We start from the raw sequence: 22,274 nt of genomic DNA, 5'->3' as shown, positions 1-22,274 counted from the left end.
TTGTCCTGGGTCCAATACTGTTCATTATCTTTATAAATGATTTGAATAATGGCGTAGAGAACACATTTATAAATGTGAACAGTACCAGGCTGGGAGGGATTGCAAGCCTTTTGGAGGACAGGATTAGAATTCAAATGATCTGGACAAACTGGACATATGTACTGAAATAAATAGGTTGAAATTCAGTAAGAACAAATGCAAAATACTACACTTGGGAAGGAACAATCGGTTGCACAAATACAAAATGGGAGTGCTGCAGAAAAGGATCTGGGGTTTATAGTGGATAATAAACTAAATATGAATCAACAATATAATACCATTGTAAAAAAAAGTGAACATCATTCTGGGATGTACGGTAGAACCTCAGAGTTAGGAACACCTCAGGATTGGAGGTTCTTCGTAACTCTGAAAAGTTTGTAACTCCGAACAAAACTTTATGGTTGTTCTTTCAAAAGTTTACAACTGACCATTGACTTAATACAGCTTTGAAAATTACTATGCAGAAGAAATATGCTGCTTTCCCTTTATTTTTTTAATAATTTACATTTAACAGAGTACTCTACAATATTTGCTTTTATTTTGTGGGAGGCTCTGCTGTTGCCTGATTGCATACTTCCAGTTCCAAATGAGGTGTGTGGCTGACTGGTCAGTTTGTAACTATGGTGTTTATAACTCTGAGGTTCTACTGTATTAGCAGGAGTGTTATAAGCAAGCCATGAAAAATAATTCTTCCACTCTACTCAGCACTAATAAGGCTTCAGCCATAGTATAGTGTCCAGTTCTGGGCACCACACTTTGGGAAAGATGTGGACAAATTGGAGAAAATCCAGAAGAGAGGAACAAAAATGATTAAAGGTCTAGAAAACATGACATATGAGGAAAGATTGAAACAAGTGGACTTGTATAATGTTTTAGATGGGAGTATTTCAGTGCTGAAGAATTCATATTAAAAATATACTACCTCACAGTAAGCACATTTAGCACACAGATGAAGAAAAGACTGAGGGGGGGGCATTACATGCTAAGTCTTCAAGCACATAAAAGGTTGTTATAAGGAGGAGGTTGATAAATTGTTCTCCTTAATCACTGAGGACAGGACAAGAAGTAATGGGCTTGAATTGCTGCAAGGGAGATTTAGGTTAGACATTAGGAAAAACTTCTAACTGTAAGGAACAAATTACCTAGCAATGTTGTGGAATCTCTGTGACTGGAGGTTTTTAATAACAAGATAAATGAACATCCGTCAGGGAAGGTCTAGATCAGTGGTTCCCAAACATGTTCTGCGGCTTGTGCATGGAAAGCTCCTGATGGGCCGGGCTGGTTTGTTTACCTGCCGCGTCCGCGGGTTCGGCCGATCGCGGCTCCCAGTGACTGTGGTTCACTGCTCCAGGCCAATGGGAGCCGCTGGAAGCGGCGCGGGCCGAGTGTCATAGTGGCTGCTGCTTCCAGCAGCTCCCATTGGCCTGGAGCAGCGAACCGTGGCCACTGGGAGCTGCGATTGGCCGAACTTGCGGACGCCACAAGTAAATAAACCGGCCCGGCCCGCCAGGGGCTTTCCCTGCACAAGTGGCAGAACACATTTGGGAACCACTGGTCTAGATAATACTTAAACATGTCTCAGTGCAGAGGACTGAACTAGATGACCTATTGAGGTTCCTTGCAGTCCTACATTTCTAAGGGTATGTCTTCGCTACAAATTTAGGTCGATTTTATAGAAGTCGATTTTTAGAAATCTATTTTATACAGTCGATTTTGTATTTCACCACTAAGCGCATTAAGTCGGTGGAGTGTGTCCTCAATACTGTGGCTAGCATCGACTTATGGAGCAGTGCACTGTGGGTAGCTATCCCACAGTTCCCACAGTCTCCATTGCTCATTGGAATTCTGGGTTAAGCTCCCAATGCCTGATGGGGCAAAAATATTGCCGAGGATGGTTTTGGGTACATGTCGTCAGTGCCCCTCCATCCCTTCCTCCCTCCCTTCCACCGTGAAAGCAACGGTAGACAATCGTTTTGCACCTTTTTTTCCTGGGTTACCCATGCAGACGCCATACCACTGCAAGCATGGAGCCTGCTCAGCTCACTGCTGCTGTTGTGAGCATTGTAAACACCACTTGCATTATCCTGGAGTATGTGCAGAACCAGGCTAAGAGACGCCAGCACAAGGGCATGAGGACATGGACACAGACGTTCCTGAAAGCATGGGCTGTGGCAATTGGGACATCATGGCAGCAGTGGGGCTGGTTGACACAGTGGAACGCCGATTTTGGGCCCGGCAAACAAGCACAGACTAGTGGGACTGCATAGTGTTGCAGGTATGGGATGATTCACAGTGGCTGCGAAACTTTCGCATACATAAGGCCACTTTTCTTGAACTTTGTGAGTTGCTTTTCCCTGCCCTGAAACGCAGGAATACCAAGATGAGAGCTGCCCTGACAGTTGAGAAGCAAGTGGCGATAGCCCTGTGGAAACTTGCAACGCCTGACTACTACTGGTCAGTTGGGAATCAATTTGGAGTCTACTGTGGGGACTGCTGTGATCCAAGTAGCCAGTGCAGTCACTGACGTTCTGCTATCAAGGGTAGTGACTCTGGGAAATGTGCAGGTCATACTGGATAGATTTGCTGCAATGGGGTTCCCTAACTGTGGTGGGGTGATAGACACCTATCCCTATCTTGGCACCGGACCACCTTGCCAACCAGTACATAAACTGCAAGGGGTACTTCTTAATGGTGCTGCAAGCACTGGTGGATCACAAGGGACGTTTTACTGACATCAGCATGGGATGGCTGGGAAAGGTGCATAACGCTCGCATCTTTAGGAACTCCGGGCTGTTCGAGCAGTTGCAAGAAGGGACTTACTTCCCAGACCAGAAAATTACCATTGGGGATGTTGAAATGTCAATAGTTATCCTTGGGGACCCAGCCTACCCCTTGCTCCCATGGCTCATGAAGCCGTACACAGGCAGCCTGGACGGTAGTAAGGAGCAGTTCAACTATAGGCTGAGCAAGTGTAGAATGGTGGTAGAATGTGCCTTTGGACATTTAAAAGCTTGCTGGCGCTGTTTGCTGATTAGGTTAGACCTCAGCGCAACCAACATTCCCATTGTTATTGCTGCTTGCTGTGTGCTCCATAATATCTGTGAGAGTAAGGGGGAGACATTTATGGCGGGGTGGGAGGTTGAGGCAAATTACCTGGTGGCCAGTTTTGAGCAGCCAGACATCAGGGCGATTAGAAGAGCACAGCTAGGTGCACTGCGCATCAGAGAGGCTTTGAAAACAAGTTTCATGACTGGCCAGGCTATGGTGTGACAGTTGTGTGTGTTTCTCCTTGCTGCAAACCCGCCCCCTTTGTTGATTTTAATTCCCTGTAACCACCCAACCACCTTCCCCCCTTTGATCACAGCTGGCAAAGAAAATAAAGTAACTATTGTTTTGAAACCATGCATTCTTTATTAATTAAAAAAAAAAAAGTGAGATAGCCTGGGTGGGGTGGGGTGCGGGAGGAGGGGAAGGACAAGGCCACATTGCTTATTGTAGCCACACTACAAATCAAAACTGTTTGAATGACAGCCTTCTGTTGCTTGGGCCTTCCTCTGGAGTTGAATCATAGAATATCAGGGTTGGAAGGGACCTCAGCAGGTCATCTAGTCCAACCCCCTGCTCAAAGCAGGACCAATCCCCAATTTTTGCCCCAGATCTCTAAATGGCCCCCTCAAGGATTGAACTCACAACCCCGGGTTTAGCAAGCTAATGCTCAAACCACTGAGCTATCCTCTCCCCCAGGAGACTGGGTGCCCTCCCCCCCCACACGTTCTTGGGTGTCTGGGTGAGGAGGATATGGAACTTGGGGAGGAGGGCAGGTGGTTATATAATGGATGCAACGGAGGTCTGTGCTCTTGTTGGCTTTCCTGCAGCTCCAATAGATGCTTCATCATGTCCGTTTGCTCCCCCATTAGCCTCAGCATTGCCTCCTGCCTCTGCTCTTCGCGCTCGCTTAATTCTTTCCTGGCCTCTGACACTGAATGCCTCCATGCATTAAGCTGTGCCCTATCAGTGCGGGAGGACTTCATGAGCTCGGAAAATATGTCATCGCAAGTGCATTTTTTTCGCCTTCTAATTTGTGATAACCTCAGGGATGGAGATGATGGGGGAGCATAGAAACATTTGCATCTGGGGGGAGATAAAAAGGGAGAGTAAAATTTAAGATGATACATTTCTGAGAACAAAAGGGAGACTCTTTCACAGTGAATCAAGCAATTCACAGCAGACAGCACCTGTGCTTTTAGGTACAAGGTCGCATTTTGCCTTTTATATTGAGTGCCTGTCGGTATGGTGACACATCACAAATGGCTGGGCAACAGAATTCGGTTTCCAGGCAGCCATGGTAAGCCTTTTGGTATGCGGGGTTGGCTTCTTACGCCTTCATAACATGTGGGAATGGTTTCAAACTGCAGCGTCATCCTTTCCCATAGTTGGGTTTCACATTTTAAAAGGAGGGGCTGCGATTTTCAGGTGGATGTGCAGCACACACCTCCCCCCACCCTAGCACATGGCTATTCTCTGGGATGATCCCTTCATCCCTCCTCCTGCTCCATGGCTATTCTCCGGGATGATCCCTTTTAGCCAAGCGCAAACAACCCAGCATGAACGAGGTCCTTTTACTGTTCCCTTACAAAAATTCCCCTATTTCAACCAGGTGACCATGAATGCGATCACTCTCCTGAGGCTAACGCAGAAAGATAAAGACCGAATATTGCTTGAATGCGACCAAAACCCGGGACCATTCGCTGCCATGCTTTCTGCTGCAGACTACTTGCTACTGGCTTGGCGAAGTAAAGTGTCCTACCATGGAGGACGAAATAAGACATCCCTCCCCAGAAACCTGCAAAGGCCTTCAGAGTACCTCCAGGAGAGCTTCATGAAGATGTCTCTGGAGGATTCCCGCTCCATCCCCAGACACGTTAACAGACTTTTCCAGTAGCTGTACTGGCCGAGAATGCATCCCAATTCTTCAGGGCAAATCAAACATTAAACATTATTGCTTTTAAATGCTGTACTGTAGTTACAAATGTGCACTCACCAGAGCTGCCTTCTCCGGCTTCGGGGTCGAGGATCCCGCCTTGGGAGGGTATTGGCTCCAGGATGATGATGGTCCTGACTGCCGGGGAGAATGGATTCACTGCTTGCCTGCTGTGCATTCTCCTCCTCCTCCTCCACAAAATCCTCCTCCCTGTTGCCTGAGACTCCCTCCTTGCAGGTGTCCATGGACAGTGGTGGGGTCTCCCCATAGAATGTCATACAGCTGATCATAGAAGCGGCATGTATGGGGATCTGACCCGGAGCGACTGTTTGCCTCCTTTGTCTTTTGGTAGGCTTGCCTGAGCTCCTTGAGTTTCACGTGGCACTGCTGTGTGTCCCTGTTGTAGCCTTTCTCCACCACGCCCTGTGCAATTTTGGCATATATATTAGTATTTCTTCTTTCTGATCGGGGTTCGGCCAGCACAGATTCTTCTCCCCATGCAGCAGTAAGATCCAGTGTCTCCCTTTCGGTCCATGCTGGAGCTCGTTTGCGATTCTGGGGAGGACTGAATGGTCACCTGTGCTGCTGAGCTCGCCACGCTGACCAAACAGGAAATGAAATTCAAAATTTCCTGGGGCTTTTCCTGTGTACCTGGCTAGTGCATCGGAGTTGAAAGTGCTGTCCAGAGTGGTCACATTGGAGCACTCTGAGATAGCTCCTGGAGGCAAATACCGTCGAATTGCGTCTGCACTATCCCAAATTCGACCCAGCAAGGTCGATTTTAGCGCTACTCCCCTCTCCGGGGAGGGGTACAGAAGTCGATTTTAAGAGCCCTTTAGGTCGATGGAACAGGGTTGGTTGTGTAGACGCATTCATTTTAAAATTGACCTAACACGGCTAAATTTGACCTAACCCTGTGGTGTAGACCAGGGCTAAGACTGATATACCCCCATATTTGACCAATCAAGTGTTTTGGATTTCAGACACGTTCAAAAATACAATGCTTTTTGATGATATACTTATCTGTTCATTTCTTTTATAAAGGTAGTAAAGTGAACTAAAGACCCAGAGGAATGGGTTATTTCATTTTACTACCTGTGTAACAGAACAAAGCAAAAGAGCCCAGTGGGGAAAAGTTGTGTGCACACACCAACTGTAATTCAAGTTGTATGTAAAAGACAGGAACTGAAGTCATTTTGTTGTTTTATTATTTCTGTTGAAAGGTTCTCTTAGAAAGTTACTTAGATTTTTTGAAATACTCCCATCTAAAAAAGAATAAAAACTCAAACTTCATCTCTAGTTTCTGTTAATAGCTTTCTACAATTTGACATTTTATTTTTTTAGTATATTCCATCTCAATGTGTTTTTTTACTCCGTTTGTTTAATCAGTCAAAAAAGTCAATAGTTGAGTAAATTTTTTTTTAATTTTAGCATGCTTAGACATTATTTTATTAAATAAGCAAATGAGTGTGCTAAATGTGCTTGCTGTGGTATAAGTAGTATATTTTTAATATAAATTCTTCAGTTTAACTTCTTAACGAACAATATTTGGCTTGTAAACTTTTACTGTCAGAGTGAATGGGTTGCCAGTGAGCAATTCTGTGTGATCCTATTCTTTGAAACCAAAGGTATGCTCTTCTGTGATTTATTGAGTTACAAGCAAAGCATTAGGCTCTTGCAACCATTCATGAAGCAACCTTCCTTAGAATGTCTTTCCTTTTATATTGTTTTAATTAAGTGTAGTTTTAATTTCTGCAGCTACAGTGAATGATATTAGATTGTATATATTTAGGAAGGAAATAAGTTTATCCTGGAACACAGAAAATTTAATTTTTAGTTTCCTGTTTTAAGGGAGTGTCTTTTTTAAAACAAACAGATGTTTGTCAGATGAATTTCAAAAGATTTGTAAAGCCAAGTTTAATTACATCTTTATATGCAGCTACCATTAGTTTACCTAAAAATGTTTGGGATGCATAATAGCTGCTCATGTGTGCTCACCAATTTTCCTTTTGCAAATGGAGACGCCTGGCCTGTTTTTCATGATTAGTATGTTGAATATATGTTTTTGCAAACAGGTGACATTTCAAGTAATTTTTAAATAATATAAAATAATATCTCTGTTTAAAATTGTGCAGGAGATAAATTGTATGTAAATCTATTTTTCATTCCACTTGACTTAGTTGACTCAGGAGGAGCAAACTTACCCCGCCAGGCAGAAGTATTTCCGGATCGAGATCACTTTGGTCGCATTTTTTATAATCAAGCACTCATGTCCTCACAAAGAATTCCACAGGTAACTTTTTTTAAATCAAAAATTTCTAGCTACTCTGCACGCCTGCTTCTTCTATCTGGGCTTAAGGCTCATCTCAGCACCTCAGGTTTTTGGCAGCTTAAAGTTTTGCTGACCTGATGCTCAGTGTGGGGATTTGGAGACATTGTAAACACCATGACTGTTCACAGAATGGCATTATGGTTTACAAATAGGCTGTCTTTCTTCTCAGCCTCAAGGTTAGTGATATGACTTAGCTGCTCCTGGAGTGGAGAAAAAGAGAAATTGTCAGCCTGGGATGAAGGGGTGAAAGAGAGCTTTAGGATATCATTTGCAACAGTTGATTATTCTGAATCAATGCTTGAGAGGTGAGGACCCCTGTGCATGATGGTGAGTGTAGACACATATTTAGCTAAGTCGGGAAGAGGTGTATGTATACCATTTTTGTACTGCTGTTGACAGAGGCCATTTTCTAATGTATTAATGATTCATAGAATTACTGTTAGTCATGATGTCTCAATTAAAAATGTTTTTGGGGGTCTTCATGTTTTAGACACTGATATTACTGGTAACATGAGCACTTAATTCTCTGTATTCGTTGCTGCATTCAATAAATTGATATCTAGGAGGGAGGGAGGGAGGATTAATAAACTTGGCAGACTAGCTCACCTAATTAGAAAAACTGTACGTATGGAAATGACAACTGGAATTTTGTACATATTAGATGAGTGTGGATTTTTGCATATTTTTTGCTTTCTGTGGGTATTGTTACTAGGTCTTTTTTTCGGGATTCTATTTTTGGTGAATTTTTATTTTGAACCTTGTTCGTTAGAATAAATTTTACAGTGGAAATCACATGGGTTTTTCTCCTTTCTTTGATTGGCTGAGGCTATGTCTTCTAATCAAGAGGGACAGCTTGGTCCAGCAGAAGCCATTTTTATTTGGATTCTCTGAGAGAGAAACTGTTTTAGCTGACTGTTCTGATCTAGGTCGGGATGTTGGAAAAGAACATTTCCTTCTGGCTGGTGGCAGGCAGTGGCCAAGAGTACAATGTTACATTTGCTATTTTCCCTGCTTAGCAGTCAGTGTCTCTTTATTATGATACAATAAAAAACTTTATCCCAGTTTTACAAAGGGAAATCAATTTCCTTAACAACAGTAAGTTCTTCTCTTATTGAAGATGAGGCCTAGTCCAGCCTTCAGTTCCAGCACATATGTGAGTGGGCACAAAGCTGATGAATCTGAACCTTGGCTATGATTTACAATGAAATTAGACCATAGATAGGAAAAATTAGATTCATTTAAATTTAATTCTTGTTTTTAACTTCAGGGTCTGAGAACCTAAGTGAAACAATTTTCACATAATATTAGGGGGGCGGGAATTATGAATTACATTATTCTCTTGTGAACCCATTTCAAACTGAACTTGGAAGATCTCATTCAGCTCTACCATGGCATATTGAGAATTGTAGCCAACCACTAATATTGATTTTAGAAAATATAGTCTTCAGGGTAGTAAGTTCTGCTTTCTACTATTTTAGCTTTATTCTTCTCCAATACTCCTACATATGATTGTTACTGAATGTCTCCTCTATGGAAAACAGGGCAGAGGCAGCCTTTAGCCCTTAGCCTTTAGCCTTTTCTGCTAGGTATAATTGGTGTCCCACCAGTTCAGTGGAATACCATGACTCAACAGATAGTTATATTGCTATTGTGCTGAATCGGTGAGTGATTTGTTTGGAAGGAGTTTTAACTAACTTTATTCTCACTAATGAGTTCCTTGTAGTCTTTGAAAGAGACTAGGAGGCTTTAGGGAGCATAAGAAGAGTCAGCAGCCAGGCGGGAGACTGAAAATGCTGTGGACATGGTACCATCCTGTGTAGATGGAGTACTTTGTATTAAGCAGTGTGTACTCTACAGGTGCTATAGTGACGTAGCTATTGCACTGTAGTTATGCCATGGTAATACCATAGTGTAGACACAGACTATAGCAATGGAAGGAGTTTTTCTGTCACTGTAGGAACTTCACCTTCTCACGAAGCATTCTTCCATTTCCCTACCTGCTTCTACATCAGGCGTTAGGTCGGCATAGCTGCGGTGATCAGGGGTGTGGATTTTTCTATGCTATGTCAATTTAATTTGTAAGTGTAAGACCAGACTTCAATCAGTAGAAGCCTAGATGATTAGCACTAAAGTGACTCCTGTCATTGTCCAGCAGAGGGATTGTAGTCTGAAGATAGTGACTCAAAATGGGAAAGTTCAAAGCAAGAAAAACGGGGCTGGAGAAATCTTGATTTTTTTAGCAGGGTCCTGGATGCTTTTAAAACATTTAAAAAAAAAATCATGTTCAGTATTTTCCTTAATACTCTGAAGTAATGAAATGTCTAACATTTAAACACATTCAAAATATAATGCATTTATAATGTTATATTTTTCATAGTTTGACCATTATATGGCATAAAAATAGAGGAAACATTGGGTTTTATATAAGCAAAATGCTGACTGCAGGAAAGAAATTACTTTTGATTAAAACATATCAATCCCTCAGATTAATATCGCAACGGTAATAGTTTTCTGAAAGCATTTACACAGGGAAAGAAAAGTGGAAAACATTTTTATTGCAGCTCTTATTACTTTAGGCTTGTTTTAGATTCTCTATCAAGATATCTTTGCTTTCCCTGAAAGTTTTTGTTTTTTATATTTATTTCAAAGATATTTGTGTTTTGAAAATCTGTTAATGCGTAGCAGTGACTTAGATTATCTTTCTTGTCTGACAAGACATTTTCTTAGACTTGTATTGAGAAAATACAGTGCTAGGTTTTTTTTTTCCTATCCATGTTAATCATGTTAATCATTGTTCTTGGCTTGATGTCCATTGTTGGCAATATCAATACTAAAAAGTTGTGTTCTGCAGAAAATCAGACTGTTGGCTGCAACTGGAGCTTAATCTAGTTTGGCAACACTTACTCTACTTGACTATTCTTATTTCTTTTTGACTGAAATGAATCCAGAATGGGTGCCAATCTTGATTATACTCTGTTACTAATTAAGATAAAATTTATTTTTGAACATGTTTTCCATTGCGAGTGCTACTTTCAACAGCCATGTTTTTTTCTTTTCATTTAGACAAAAAGCGGATGTGAATTAATATACCTTAAAATTTCCTAACAAAGCACTATGACCAAATAAACTTCTCTCTCAACTTACTGCGGTTAGACATACAAAATTGTTTCTCTTGGGCAAGAAAGAGTATCCTCAAAAATAACTTTTTAGCTTAGATATTGCCTTCACTTTCTATAACACTGGTGCTGTCCATGACACTGGTGTCACAGTAGAATGCAAATGCTTCTCTTTCTAGATTCATAGATTTTTAAGGGTAGAAGGTTCTACTATGATCAGGGCCAGCCCAAGACCAAACGGTGTCCCAGGTGAGAAGCATCTTCAGTGCCCCCTCCATTTGTCAAACTTTTGACTACCTTATTTTTTATTGCATTTGCAGCCCATTTCATGACTTTGATGCATGATTTGCATGCATGAGTTATCCCTGTCTTATAAAACGATAAATTTGCACACTAGGATCTGTAAATCTGTATTTATTCATGCCATATATAAGCAAATAAAAAAATTGTTTCCTCTAAGCTTATAGAAACTTTAATTTTAAGAATAACTGAAATGTACTGACATCAAGAAATTGAACTGTGCACCAACATTGGGTGGACCAGTATTAAATAGTGTTACAATAGGTGACAGCCTTAAATGTTGACTCTAGACATTTAGTTCAAAAGGTTGCTTTTCTCACCTTTGCCATCGTGAACTGAAGCACAGTATCCAAGAGATCCAAAGACTGGCCAATGCCATTTTCAGGTGATAAAATAGCAAGTGATGTCACTCATTGGCAATATGTTTTATCGATTTGAAAATATGTTTTAATGAGCTGAGCTTCAAAAACCTGCACTCACCACTCCTAGCTGTGACCAGCAGCATGAGCAGAATCCTCAAAGCTATCTGCACATTAGGAAAAGTATCCTTCAGCTCTGCATCATGAATGAGTTGGAGAACTTGCAGGGGAGAGTGCTTTCCGTGTGGCAAACTGTGATGGATGTTGTCCAATTTGACACAGAGGTCTTTATCAATGACATCTGAAGATTACCCAGGTGTCAGTGTCTGGTGAAGGTCTGTAGAATTGTTCATGAGTGTTTTTCTGTATGCCGAAAGCTTACTAAGGTCATACATCCCTCCCAGGTCTTTTTGTGGAGCTTCATTTGTCTGAAACTTTCTTCAATGGGCATTCGAGCAGTGTCAATGAGTGAGCAAAAAAAAGTTCCCTCTTGAATTTTTCTTCTTAGCTTCCCATCACCTCATCTTTGCCCTTGAACCAAACTGTCTCTTCTTCCGATGAATACTAGTTTCCTTGAAGACAGGCTCAACTGCTAAGTTTTCTTTTGCAGCAGTTATGGCAGCTTCAAATCTATTGTCTCTGTAGGCCACAATGAAATCAAGGCAGCTTCTCCTCATAATAATGGTCTCAATGTCCATCGACTGAGTTTATAATGCCTTGCTTACAATGTTTCCTGTAACAAGATATTGTGCCAAATCACACTGAGACTAGAAATTTGAAGTCAATGATCTGTTTTGCCAGGTGCTACTTGTGTCAGATTCTGGCCTGGTGATTGTGCCAGTTCCATCAGGGCATCATAAACCTTAGTCACTTAGTAGCTCACCGGCCTTATGCTGTCATTCAGCTTTCCCAGCGAGTATCACTTAGTGGCTTCACGGTCAGATTTTGTAACATTGGCCATGAAGATCTTCCACCTGATAGTTGATGCTGAAAACAGGACATATATTCTTTGTAGTAATCTGAAGAGAGATACTGAATCTAAAGAAGATGCATCTGACACAACCAGATTGAGGGAATGGCAGCCACAATACATGAAGAAAGTTCTTGGATTTAGCACAAGAATCCTTGCCTGGATACCACTGTTTCTTCTTTTCATGTTCACACTGTTGTTGCAGCCTTGGCTGCGGCTTTTATTTTGTTTTCATTCAAAATGTTTATAAATAGTTCTATTAAGCCTTTTCCAGTAGAGTTGTCCACTGACCTTCTGGCAAGGAAGGTGCTTGATAACAGAAGGTCAGTCAATTAGTTTTGAATTGTTTTGCTGCAGTAATGGTCCATAGCTTCTTTATGAACTACTTGACATAGGTGCTCACACATGATATCGTATTCCCAAGATCTCTACCAAACTGAGGAAATTACTGTTATGTTCAGCCTGGTCTATGTTCTGTTTCAGATATTTTCCCATCAAATCTGCTCCCTGCTGAAAACTAAATTGCAGTTGAGCTTTTTGCTTCCTATATTGAGCTCCTGAAGGCTGCTTTGGAGGCATCTTTTATTTTCTATAGGGGCAAACAGACAGTAATAGGGAGAGCAAAAGTCTATGTTCTGCAGTCTTAGAAAGTCATGAAATATTATGTGGTAAGGATGGCAAAAAAAAGTAACAGTATTTCTTTTATGTTGTTGCATAGATAGGGGTTTGATAGATATCTCTGGCATCTCATTTAAATATTTTCTTTATTAATCACTACTTACATTCTTCAAGTCTTAAAACACAAGTACACTTTCACAGTTATACAATAAAACAAGGTTTACAATATTGCAGCTGGGCTCTCACTTCACTTCAGTTTGTTCTTATATCTCGCTGACTGAGTGGCGATGCCCCTACCCCTCATATACCTGCGAGGGCATGACTGACAACATTTTAGGAGGTTGGAGGAAAATTTAGGTCTCAGAAGGTCTGGAAGGTTCCACAAGATTCTACAAAGGAATGCAATCAGTTAACTAGCTCTGTAGTCTAGCGATTTGGAGATCTGTTTTACTTTGGATCCCAGAATTTTGAAATCCCATATTTATATTGAAAAATTATTAACACAACTTGTATATCAAACAACATCATAAAAAAACAAAAGCCCCTGTGGGGGGAAAGAGGAGAGGGGGACCATCATAAGTGGTACTCTAAAGGAGTCTTTCATTAGGCTTGTGGATACCTGATGCTGTCTGATAAAATGTGTAAGAGAAAGTCCCATTGGTTCATCACTCTGTCCTAGGTGTAATTTAGTGCACAGGATGCCAGTTGATGAAAAAGCTCCATGCTAGGAGGCGTAATAGCATAATTCAGGCCTGTTTCAGGTGCAGGTGAAGCCCCTGACCATCTATTTTTGAAGAGCGCATTTGCTTTTTAATAGCAGCCAGTGGCAGATTAGTCACTGGGTCTACAGGACCTGTGTCGGGTGGGCAGGGTAGGAGAAACCTCCCAACTCAACTCCCCGGCAGCAGTGCCAGGTGGGCAGGGCAGCCCCCATGCGCCCCAACTGCACTCCTTGGCAGAAACTGGGGGGCGGTAGGAGAAGCCCCTAGTGCCCCCCATCCCTGGCAGAAGCCTGGGACTGCAGTGGACGTCGGGGAAAACTCCTGCGTCTGACCCCGTTCCCAAGCAGAAAAATAAAAATTTGTCCCGAGCCTCGCCCCTGCAGAAGCGTGGGGGAGGGAGTGGCAGGGGAAGCCCCAGCACTGGGACCCTAGCTGTTGCTCGGGGACTAGAGGAGCTCTCACTGCCTGCTACGGCCTCAGGGCTGAGGGAGCTCTCACTCCCCGCTGGGGCCGTGGCAGGGGGACAGAGCTTCTTTGGTCTTAGGGCTGTAGCGGGGACCAAAAAATACCAAATGGGTTGCGGGGCTGCAGTTGGGGGGATGGAATGGGGGGGTACCCTGGGTGGAATGGGGCGGAGCCCTGGGGAAAAGACAGAAAGGGGTGGGGGCGTGAGCTGGATCACAGGTGGATTGGGTCGGATGGGGGGGCGGGACCACAGGTGGACTGGGTCGGATGGGGGCCCCCCCACTTTCTCTGGCTCGGGGCCCCAGGAAACCTTAATCCACTGCTGATAGCAGCCATTAAGTTATTGCCAGTGTGTAACAGTGGAAGATTGTGTGTTTTCGCTTTTTATTAATATTATCCCAATCTCTTTCTGTGGTTCAAACTGTATTTTCAGTAGGTGAGAGAGCAAATAATAATACATTAGACAATGGTATGCTTTGCACTGCCTGGCATTTCTGTGTCTTCATTAGTACCCCTTTTTTTGTTTGCCATATGACCACTTTGTTCTGCAAGCTGCTTTGAAAGGATTTTCACTTTCTTGTGAATCCTTTTTGAAACTGGAGCTGAGAGAAGACTTCACTCTAGTATCACAGGCTGCTCTTTATTTATTTATTTTTATATATATACGTTTGTTTTTGGATTCATAACAATCCACCCATCTGATGGTATCTGGGGACAAGCCAGTTCTTTAAAAACACCACTAAATTAACTCTGTCTGTAATAATACTTAGACTTCACCTCGCCATTAGAAATAAACATGACACCAATACCATATCAGGCAAAAGCCTGAGAAAAGCGGTGTGCATTATGTTTTGCTATTAAGATCAACAAACGTGGGCTTTATTGGTAGACTGCTTAGAGGAGCAAATTAATTCCCACTGAAATTGAGGCACCTTCTCGGAAAATGTCCTGCCCTCAGTCCTCGGATACTTAAACCAAGGGATTTTGTGCTTATGTATATCAGCTGATCTCAGCTGTTGACTTCAGTGGAGCTGTGCTGATTTTCAGCAGCTGAGGATTTGGTTTAAATAATGAGAAAGCCCTCACATGCTAGGACTATGTGGGTCATAAACACACCTAGAGTGATTCCATGTAGTTTCCAAAGAAATGCTGAAAAAAATCAGAAAAAGGTCCTATCTGTTCTGCATGGACATTAACAATCCCATGTCACTTCTAGTGAGCCTTTGACAAAATCTGCACAATAGAGATGAGTGAACAGGTGCCTTTGAATTTCAAAGAGTTTAGACTTATTTGTTAATATATATTGCTGTTTTTCTTTCAGATAGCAGTGGTAATGGGATCCTGTACAGCAGGAGGAGCATATGTACCTGCAATGGCTGATGAAAGTATAATAGTTGGCAAGCAGGGAACAATTTTCTTGGGAGGACCTCCCTTGGTAAGTAGTCACATCTTTTTAGCAACATCATTTAAAACAATTTCTGCCTTTGCGTGTCTGAAAATTGTACAGCTGTACAAGTAACTCAGCCTTTCTCTATGCCCTGTTTTGCTCCAAAGAAATGAGTAACTTTTAATTAAGATTACTTTTGCCTTTTAAAATTTTAAATCAACCCTTTTCTTTCTCATACTCATCTGCAGTAGCAGTATAACAAGTGTATAATTGAGATTATGTTAAGCTTTTCATAAGAGAGACGTAAACTATCCTGGCAATAGCACTTTTTGCCAATATAATTGCATCTACTCTAGGGCTTATACTGGCATAGCAATGGAGGTTAAATAAAATAAAAATTAAAAAAAAAAATCACACCCCTGCCTGACATAGTTTTGGTGATATAAATTTTAAATGTAGGCCTTAGGCAGGCAATTCTACTTTAAATTAACTACGGGATGCAATTTAGAAAAGAAGTTAAGATGTGGTATTTGCTGAATGTTAACTGTTAAAAAAAAAATCAATAGAATACAATTAAATAAGGAATTAGGTAGAGTCCCCAAATTACAAGAGGCACTGGAAATAGATGACATGCTAAAAACAATAGATAAAATCTTGGCCCCATCAAAGTCAGTGGGACTTTTGCCATTAACTTCAAGGGGGCCAGGATTTAATGTGTAGGACCTTTTAGAACTAAGGGCTTGTCTACATGGGAAAGTTGAGCAGAATAGCTATTCCATTTGGATGCTCTATTTCAGAATAAAAGTCACTTCATTCTGGAATAATTTGTATGCTCACAAAGCACACTAATGATTCTGGAATAGTTTAGTCCACGATAAACTATATTGTTAAACAAAGTGATGTAATGCAGCACTTTGCTCTACTGCTAGATGGTGGAGTGTTTTGGGAATAATCTGAGGGGCTGCAGTTGCCTAAAATTAGTAGACACCAAATATCTCTCAAAAGTGCTTCCATTTGAGTATGTAAAAATGGGGAAATCAGCTGTTAATCTATTACTGATTACATCACACTACCCAATTCCTAGGTAGACAGTGATGGAGGACTCTGGTGAGGGAGTTTGCTTGTGTCAGCCAGTTAGGTCACAGGGAATATATAACAATGTCATTTCTAAGTATAGCTAGATGGAAACAAGATTTATTTTTTTTAATGAAAATTATTCACCAAACAGTTGTGCATGATTCCATAACTTTTCTCCTTCAGGCACAAAATTACTGCTACTAGCCATTTTTTCACATTCTGTGTTTATTTGAATGGCATTGTTCTTATTCCCAATGTCCACCCTGGCATTTGAAGCTATTCCCTTCACTTTAGTTTTATTTAGTCATATTAATCAGGTATTTCAGTATTTTGTAAATTTACTTGACTCCATGTACATATAACTCCTGTGAGGTTCAAAAATAAGCATATATAGTTATTAAACATATTTCTGTGTGAACTTGATATTCCTGAACGTTAACAATTCTTTCCAAACCTGTCAACAGAAACATCATTGAAATGTGTGCGTGGGAGGGACATGAAGCACAAAATCATGTTGTTGTTTAGCATGGGAAAGTATTTTCTATATTCTTCTTTGAGAGGTGTCCCTGTAGGTGCACCATTCCAGGTGTTGGTGCGTCCCTGCGCCTGCGCTCGGAGATTTTTACAGCAGTATTCATACCGGTCGCGCATGCACAGAGCCTGGCCCCACGCTCTGAGTGAGTAATGGTACGCGTTCGCGACCAGTCTCCTCAGTTCCTTCTCTACCGTCCTTGGCCGTAGACGGAGCTCAGCAGACTCATTAGAGACTTTTCTCTTCCTTCGTTCATATACCTTCCTTGTTAGTTTGTTTGTTGCCGGTAGTCATTAGATAGCAATTTTCCTGTCTTTCTCTAAAACTACCAAAAAAAAAATTTTTTTTTCTTCGTTCCTGTCAGAGGCAGCCGCTTCCGACATGTCTGGTTCCCCCAGGCTTTAAGCGCTGCTCTAACTGTAATGATGCCATCCCTCTTTCGGATGGCCATTCAAAATGTGTAAAATGTTTGGGGGAGTCCCACATCCCCCCCAAAATGTGCCCACTATAGCAAATTTAAATCCAGGGCACATAAGGACAGGGAGCTGAGATTAAAATTGCTCCTCCTTCAGAAATCTCTAGGGTCAGCTTCAGACCCAGGCACTGACTCAGCTACATGCCGCAGCCCTCCCACCTCAAACAAAGGCAAGAAGACTGCAAAAAACAAGAACCCTCTCTCACCCGCAAAGGGTTCTTTGTGGGACAGGTCTACAGCCTCCCTCCCGGCGCTTCCCCGGCTGAGCACTTTCGACGTGCTGGGCTCCTCTGGCGCCGCGCGAAACCTGCCTGCGGCTGCAGTGATAACACAAAGCTTCAGTGCTGAGGCTTCAGGCTTCCAGTTGCCTGCCTCTCTTGTGGCACCGTTCGGCACCGTGACAGAAGCGGTGCCAACATATGTTGACATGCCTGACCCCCCGCAGGCTATTCTTGCTCTCCCTGCACGGTCTCCCACAGAGCTGATTGGCAATGAAACAATGCTCTGGACAAGGGTGCAGAGGAACCATTCTTCACGGCAGATTCCTCTTGCTCACAGAGGAGCTCCAGCACTACAGCTTATACAGTCAAGGGTGCTGGTGTCACCTATTCTGCAGTCACTTAATGCCTACCTCTCTCCAAATGCTCAGTCAAGGTCCAGACAGCATTCCTCCAGTGATGAAGAAACTGGTCTGCAGAGGGAGTTTTCACCATATCAAATCTCCCATCCTCAGACCCCAATCAATAGAGGTCATAGAAAAATCACCTCATCATACTCTCCGAATCCTGCCCCATGGTGTGTGAACCCCTGGATAGCACCACCCATTCCCTTCCCACCACAGTGGCAATATTGGGCTCCACGAGCATCTTATCCTTGAGACCACACTCGCTACACCACTACAGCCAGGCGCAACACCTGCCTGCCATCGCCAGCTGATGAACCTGCCGCTGACATAAGGGTCCAGGCAGCACCATCACAACTACAGGATCAGTCCTGACCTGCCTCCAACCCGTTAGAGCCACTTGTTACGACTGATGAAGCCCTATTGCCTCCTCCGCCGTCATCCTCAGACGACTTCTCAAAATTTCAAGATCTTTTCAGAAGAGTTGCTAGTGAGTTAAGAATTAGCTTGAAGAAGGTTCCTGAACAGCAGCATGAGTTGACGGACATCCTACAACCCTCTTCTTCCTCTAGGATTGCATTACCGATCAACGCAGCCCTTTTGGAACCTGCTACGGCCATCTGGCAGACTCTGGCTGCAAGCCTACCAACTTGTAAGCAGGCGGATCATAAGTACTTCGTCCCTTTCAAGGGCTCTGAATTCCTTTTCACTCACCCAGCGCCAAACTTCGTGGTAGTAGACGCAGTCAACCAAAAGACCAAGCACCAGTTTCCCTGCTCCACCCCATCTGACAAGGACAGTAAGCGATTAGATCTGCTCGGATGCAAAGTATGCACATCTTCTGTGTTACAGTTTCACATTTCTAATTATACTGCCGTTCTGGCAAAATATGACCACAAAAATTACAACAAATTCCGGAAGAAAAGAAACAACAATTTGCGGCTCTAGTTTCTGAAGGACAAATCATCTCATGAACTGCTCTTCAAGCGGCTCTCGATGCAGCCAATACTGCACAAGATCTACAGCTACAGCAGTTGTCATGCGCCGAGGTTCATAGTTCTCCTCCTCCTTCTTTCTTTGAGAGGTCCATTGAAGATCTTCCCTTTGATGGTGACAAACTCTTTGCCTCCACGACAAATGACGTACTTCACTCAATGAAGGACTCAACAGCAACTCTCCGGTCTCTGGGAATTCAAACCCCTACGACCAGAAGGCGACAGTTTAGATATCAACCTTATCAGCACCCACACTACCCCACAAACACCCAGCAATTCTATAGGTCACATGAGCAACAAGAACAACAGCAACGCCAGAGATCCAGATACCAGTGTCACCGCCTGAATTCTTCGGCAGCGTCTCAACCCCGTCCAACTAATAAAGAGATTGGTCGAGGGTATAGAAAACAATGTTCCCACTTCAGCGCTTACACCCCTTGTCCCTATTTTTGGACACCGCCTAGGTCATTCTCCCACCAATGGCAAAACATTACCACTGATAAGTGGGTTATAGAGGTCATCACAATTGGCTATTCTATCCCTTTCATATCTTTGCCTCCCACCCACCCACCCTCCCTGTCCTTCTTCAGGGACCCCTCTCACAAGCAACTGCTCCTCCAAGAAGTACAACACCTCCTTCTATTAGGAGCAGTGGAACTCATTCCCGAACAACACAGAGGAAAAGGGTTTTATTCCCATTATTTCTTAACAGAAAAGAAAACTGGGGGATTGTGACTGATCCTCGACCTCAGCAGGCTCAACAAATTTATCAAAAAGCAAAAGTTCAAAATGGTTTCCCTTACCACCATAATCCCAGCACTGGAGCAGGGCAATTGGTTTTCACCCCTCGACCTACAGGACGCCTATTTTCATGTGACTATACATCCAGCTCACAGACATTTCCTTCATTTTACCCTCGGCTCGACACATTTTCTATACAGGGTGCTACCCTTTAGCCTATCCACCGTCCCCCGAGTTTTTTCCAAGCTCCTAGCCGTAGTCACTGCCTACCTAGGAGACAAGGGGTCATAATATTTCCTTACCTCGATGATTGTCTCCTCAAAGCCACAACACTCGACGAAGCGCTTTGATTCACGCAGCTCACCATCGCTTGCTTCCTCTCCCTTGGCCTACAAATAAACAAAAACAAATCTACGTTATCTCCTACCCAGCACCTGGAGTTCATAGGAGCATACCTCGATTCCCGGATGGGATTAGCATTTCTCCCTCCCGACTGCTTCAACACCATAAAACTACTGGCCAGGAAACTTTGCAACAGTCCTCAGATCACAGCTTGAGACTGTCTACAACTATTAGGTCACATGGCCTCGTGGTCAAAAATGCATGACTATACCTGAGGTGCTTCCAAGCGTGGTTGGCCACAGTTTACAGACTGAATGTACATGCTTTAAACAAGCCTCTATCCATACCCTTCGGAGTCAAAGACTCTCTCCTATGGTGGACAGTTCCCTCCAAGCTCTGCTCTGGAGTCCCCTTTCTACAGGATGCTCCATCCCTCATAATGACTACCGATGCGTCCCTCACAGGGTAGGGTACACACATGTCCCACCAAACAGCTCAGGGGCTATGGTCTTCAACAGAAACCTCCCTACACGTAAACATCCTGGAGCTTCGAGCCATACGCAACGCCTGCTGTCATTTCCTCCCATTGATCCAGAACCATCATGTACGGATAATGACAGACAACCATGGTTTCCCTTCCTCACCAGAATGTCAGTTCGCCAATTTTGTTGCCTCTCTCTCTGAACCTCCTATTGCAGCAACACGGCCGATTTCTTCATCCCAAACTGTCCATGCTTCATCTCAAAGCTTGGTTCCTACATGGTTCTCCCAAGACAAACTAGTATGCTCTGAGCAGGTTCAAAGAGTGCTCCCACATAGCAGAACACAATCTACTTAAATCACTTATCTTTGAAAATGGAAGCGATTCACACGATGGTGCTCAACTAAACAACATCCTCCTACTTCTGCACCTCTTCGGCTCATACTTGACTACCTATTAGACCTCAAGCAATCAGGTCTTTCTTTCAGCTCCATCAAAGTCCACTTAGCTGCTATTACAGCTTTTCATGACAAGATCGACGACACCTCTGATTTTGCTCATCCAATCACCAAGCGTTTTCTTAAAGGGCTACAATCCCTATACCCGGATATTAAACCTCCTACTCCTCTGTGGGACCTTCACTTAGTAAAATCATGCTTAACTCAACAAAAAGAGCCTAGCCACTTGCTCCCTCTTACACCTCTCTATGAAAACCGCATTCTTAGTGGCAATCACCTCCGCCAGACGGGCAGGAGAAAAATCAGCTCTCATGACAGACCCATCTTATATGCTATTTTTCAAGGACAAGGTTACCCTCCAACTACATCCCAAGTTTCTTCCAAAGGTGCATTCGTCATTCCACATCAACAAGCCGATACACCGACCAACCTTCTTTCCTAAGCCACATACAAACTCTTTTTGAATTCACAATGCATGCATTATATGTATGCAGGGCTTTGTCCTTCTATCTGGATAGAACCAAGCCCTTTAGGAACTCTTCCAGACTCTTTGTCTCCATTGCGGAGCGCTCCAGAGGGACACCTGTTTCTACCCTGAGACTTTCAAACTGGATTTCTGAGTGTATCCGACTGTGCTACCAGATAAAGAAAGTTACACTTCCTGTCAGCCTCAGAACTCACTCCATTAGATCTGTGGCTACCTCCATGGCTTTTCTACGCAAAGTACCTCTGGCTGACATCTGCAAAGTGGCCACTTGGTCTTTTGAACACACATTTGTTAAGCATTATGCCCTTACTCAGGACCCTCTCTCTGATGCACGATTTGGCAGAACTGTTATCTACTGCATTCTTACCAAATCCGAAGTTCCTGCCTCCTTTAGGTATACTGCTTTTAAGTCACCTGGAGTGGAGCACCCACAGGGACACCTCTTGAAGAAGAAGAGGAGGTTACTCACCCTGTGCAGTAACTGATGTTCTTCGAGATGCGTCCCTGTGGGTTCTCCACTACGCACCCTCCTCCCCTCTACTTTGGAGTTGGGGTAGCCTCCGTTGTAGAGAAGGAACTGATGAGACCAGTCGCACACGCGTACTATTAAGATACACTCAGAGCAGGGGAGCATGTTCTGCGCATGCGCGACCGGTACGAGTACTGCTGTAAAAATCTCCGAGCGAAGGCGCAGGGACGCACCAACACCTGGAGTGGAGCACCCACAGGGACACTCATCTCGAATGTCAGTTACTGCACAGGATGAGTAACCTCC

General features: G+C 43.2%; 1 protein-coding gene across 3 annotated transcripts in view; it reads left to right on the top strand.

The window, feature by feature from the left end:
• Positions 1-22,274, top strand: part of MCCC2 (methylcrotonyl-CoA carboxylase subunit 2) — a 97,206-nt gene that overhangs the window by 24,087 nt on the left and 50,845 nt on the right. For all 3 annotated transcript variants that reach the window (XM_038402314.2, XM_043514282.1, XM_043514281.1), the window contains 2 exons: positions 7,201-7,313; positions 15,224-15,337. In XM_038402314.2, the coding sequence (XP_038258242.1) occupies positions 7,201-7,313; positions 15,224-15,337 (227 nt within the window). The remainder of the gene's footprint in view (positions 1-7,200; positions 7,314-15,223; positions 15,338-22,274) is intronic.

The sequence above is a fragment of the Dermochelys coriacea genome, chromosome 5 (assembly GCF_009764565.3).
Source record: "Dermochelys coriacea isolate rDerCor1 chromosome 5, rDerCor1.pri.v4, whole genome shotgun sequence".
In the NCBI taxonomy this organism is placed as follows: Eukaryota; Metazoa; Chordata; order Testudines; family Dermochelyidae; genus Dermochelys; species Dermochelys coriacea.
This window is presented reverse-complemented; position numbering and strand designations above follow the sequence as displayed.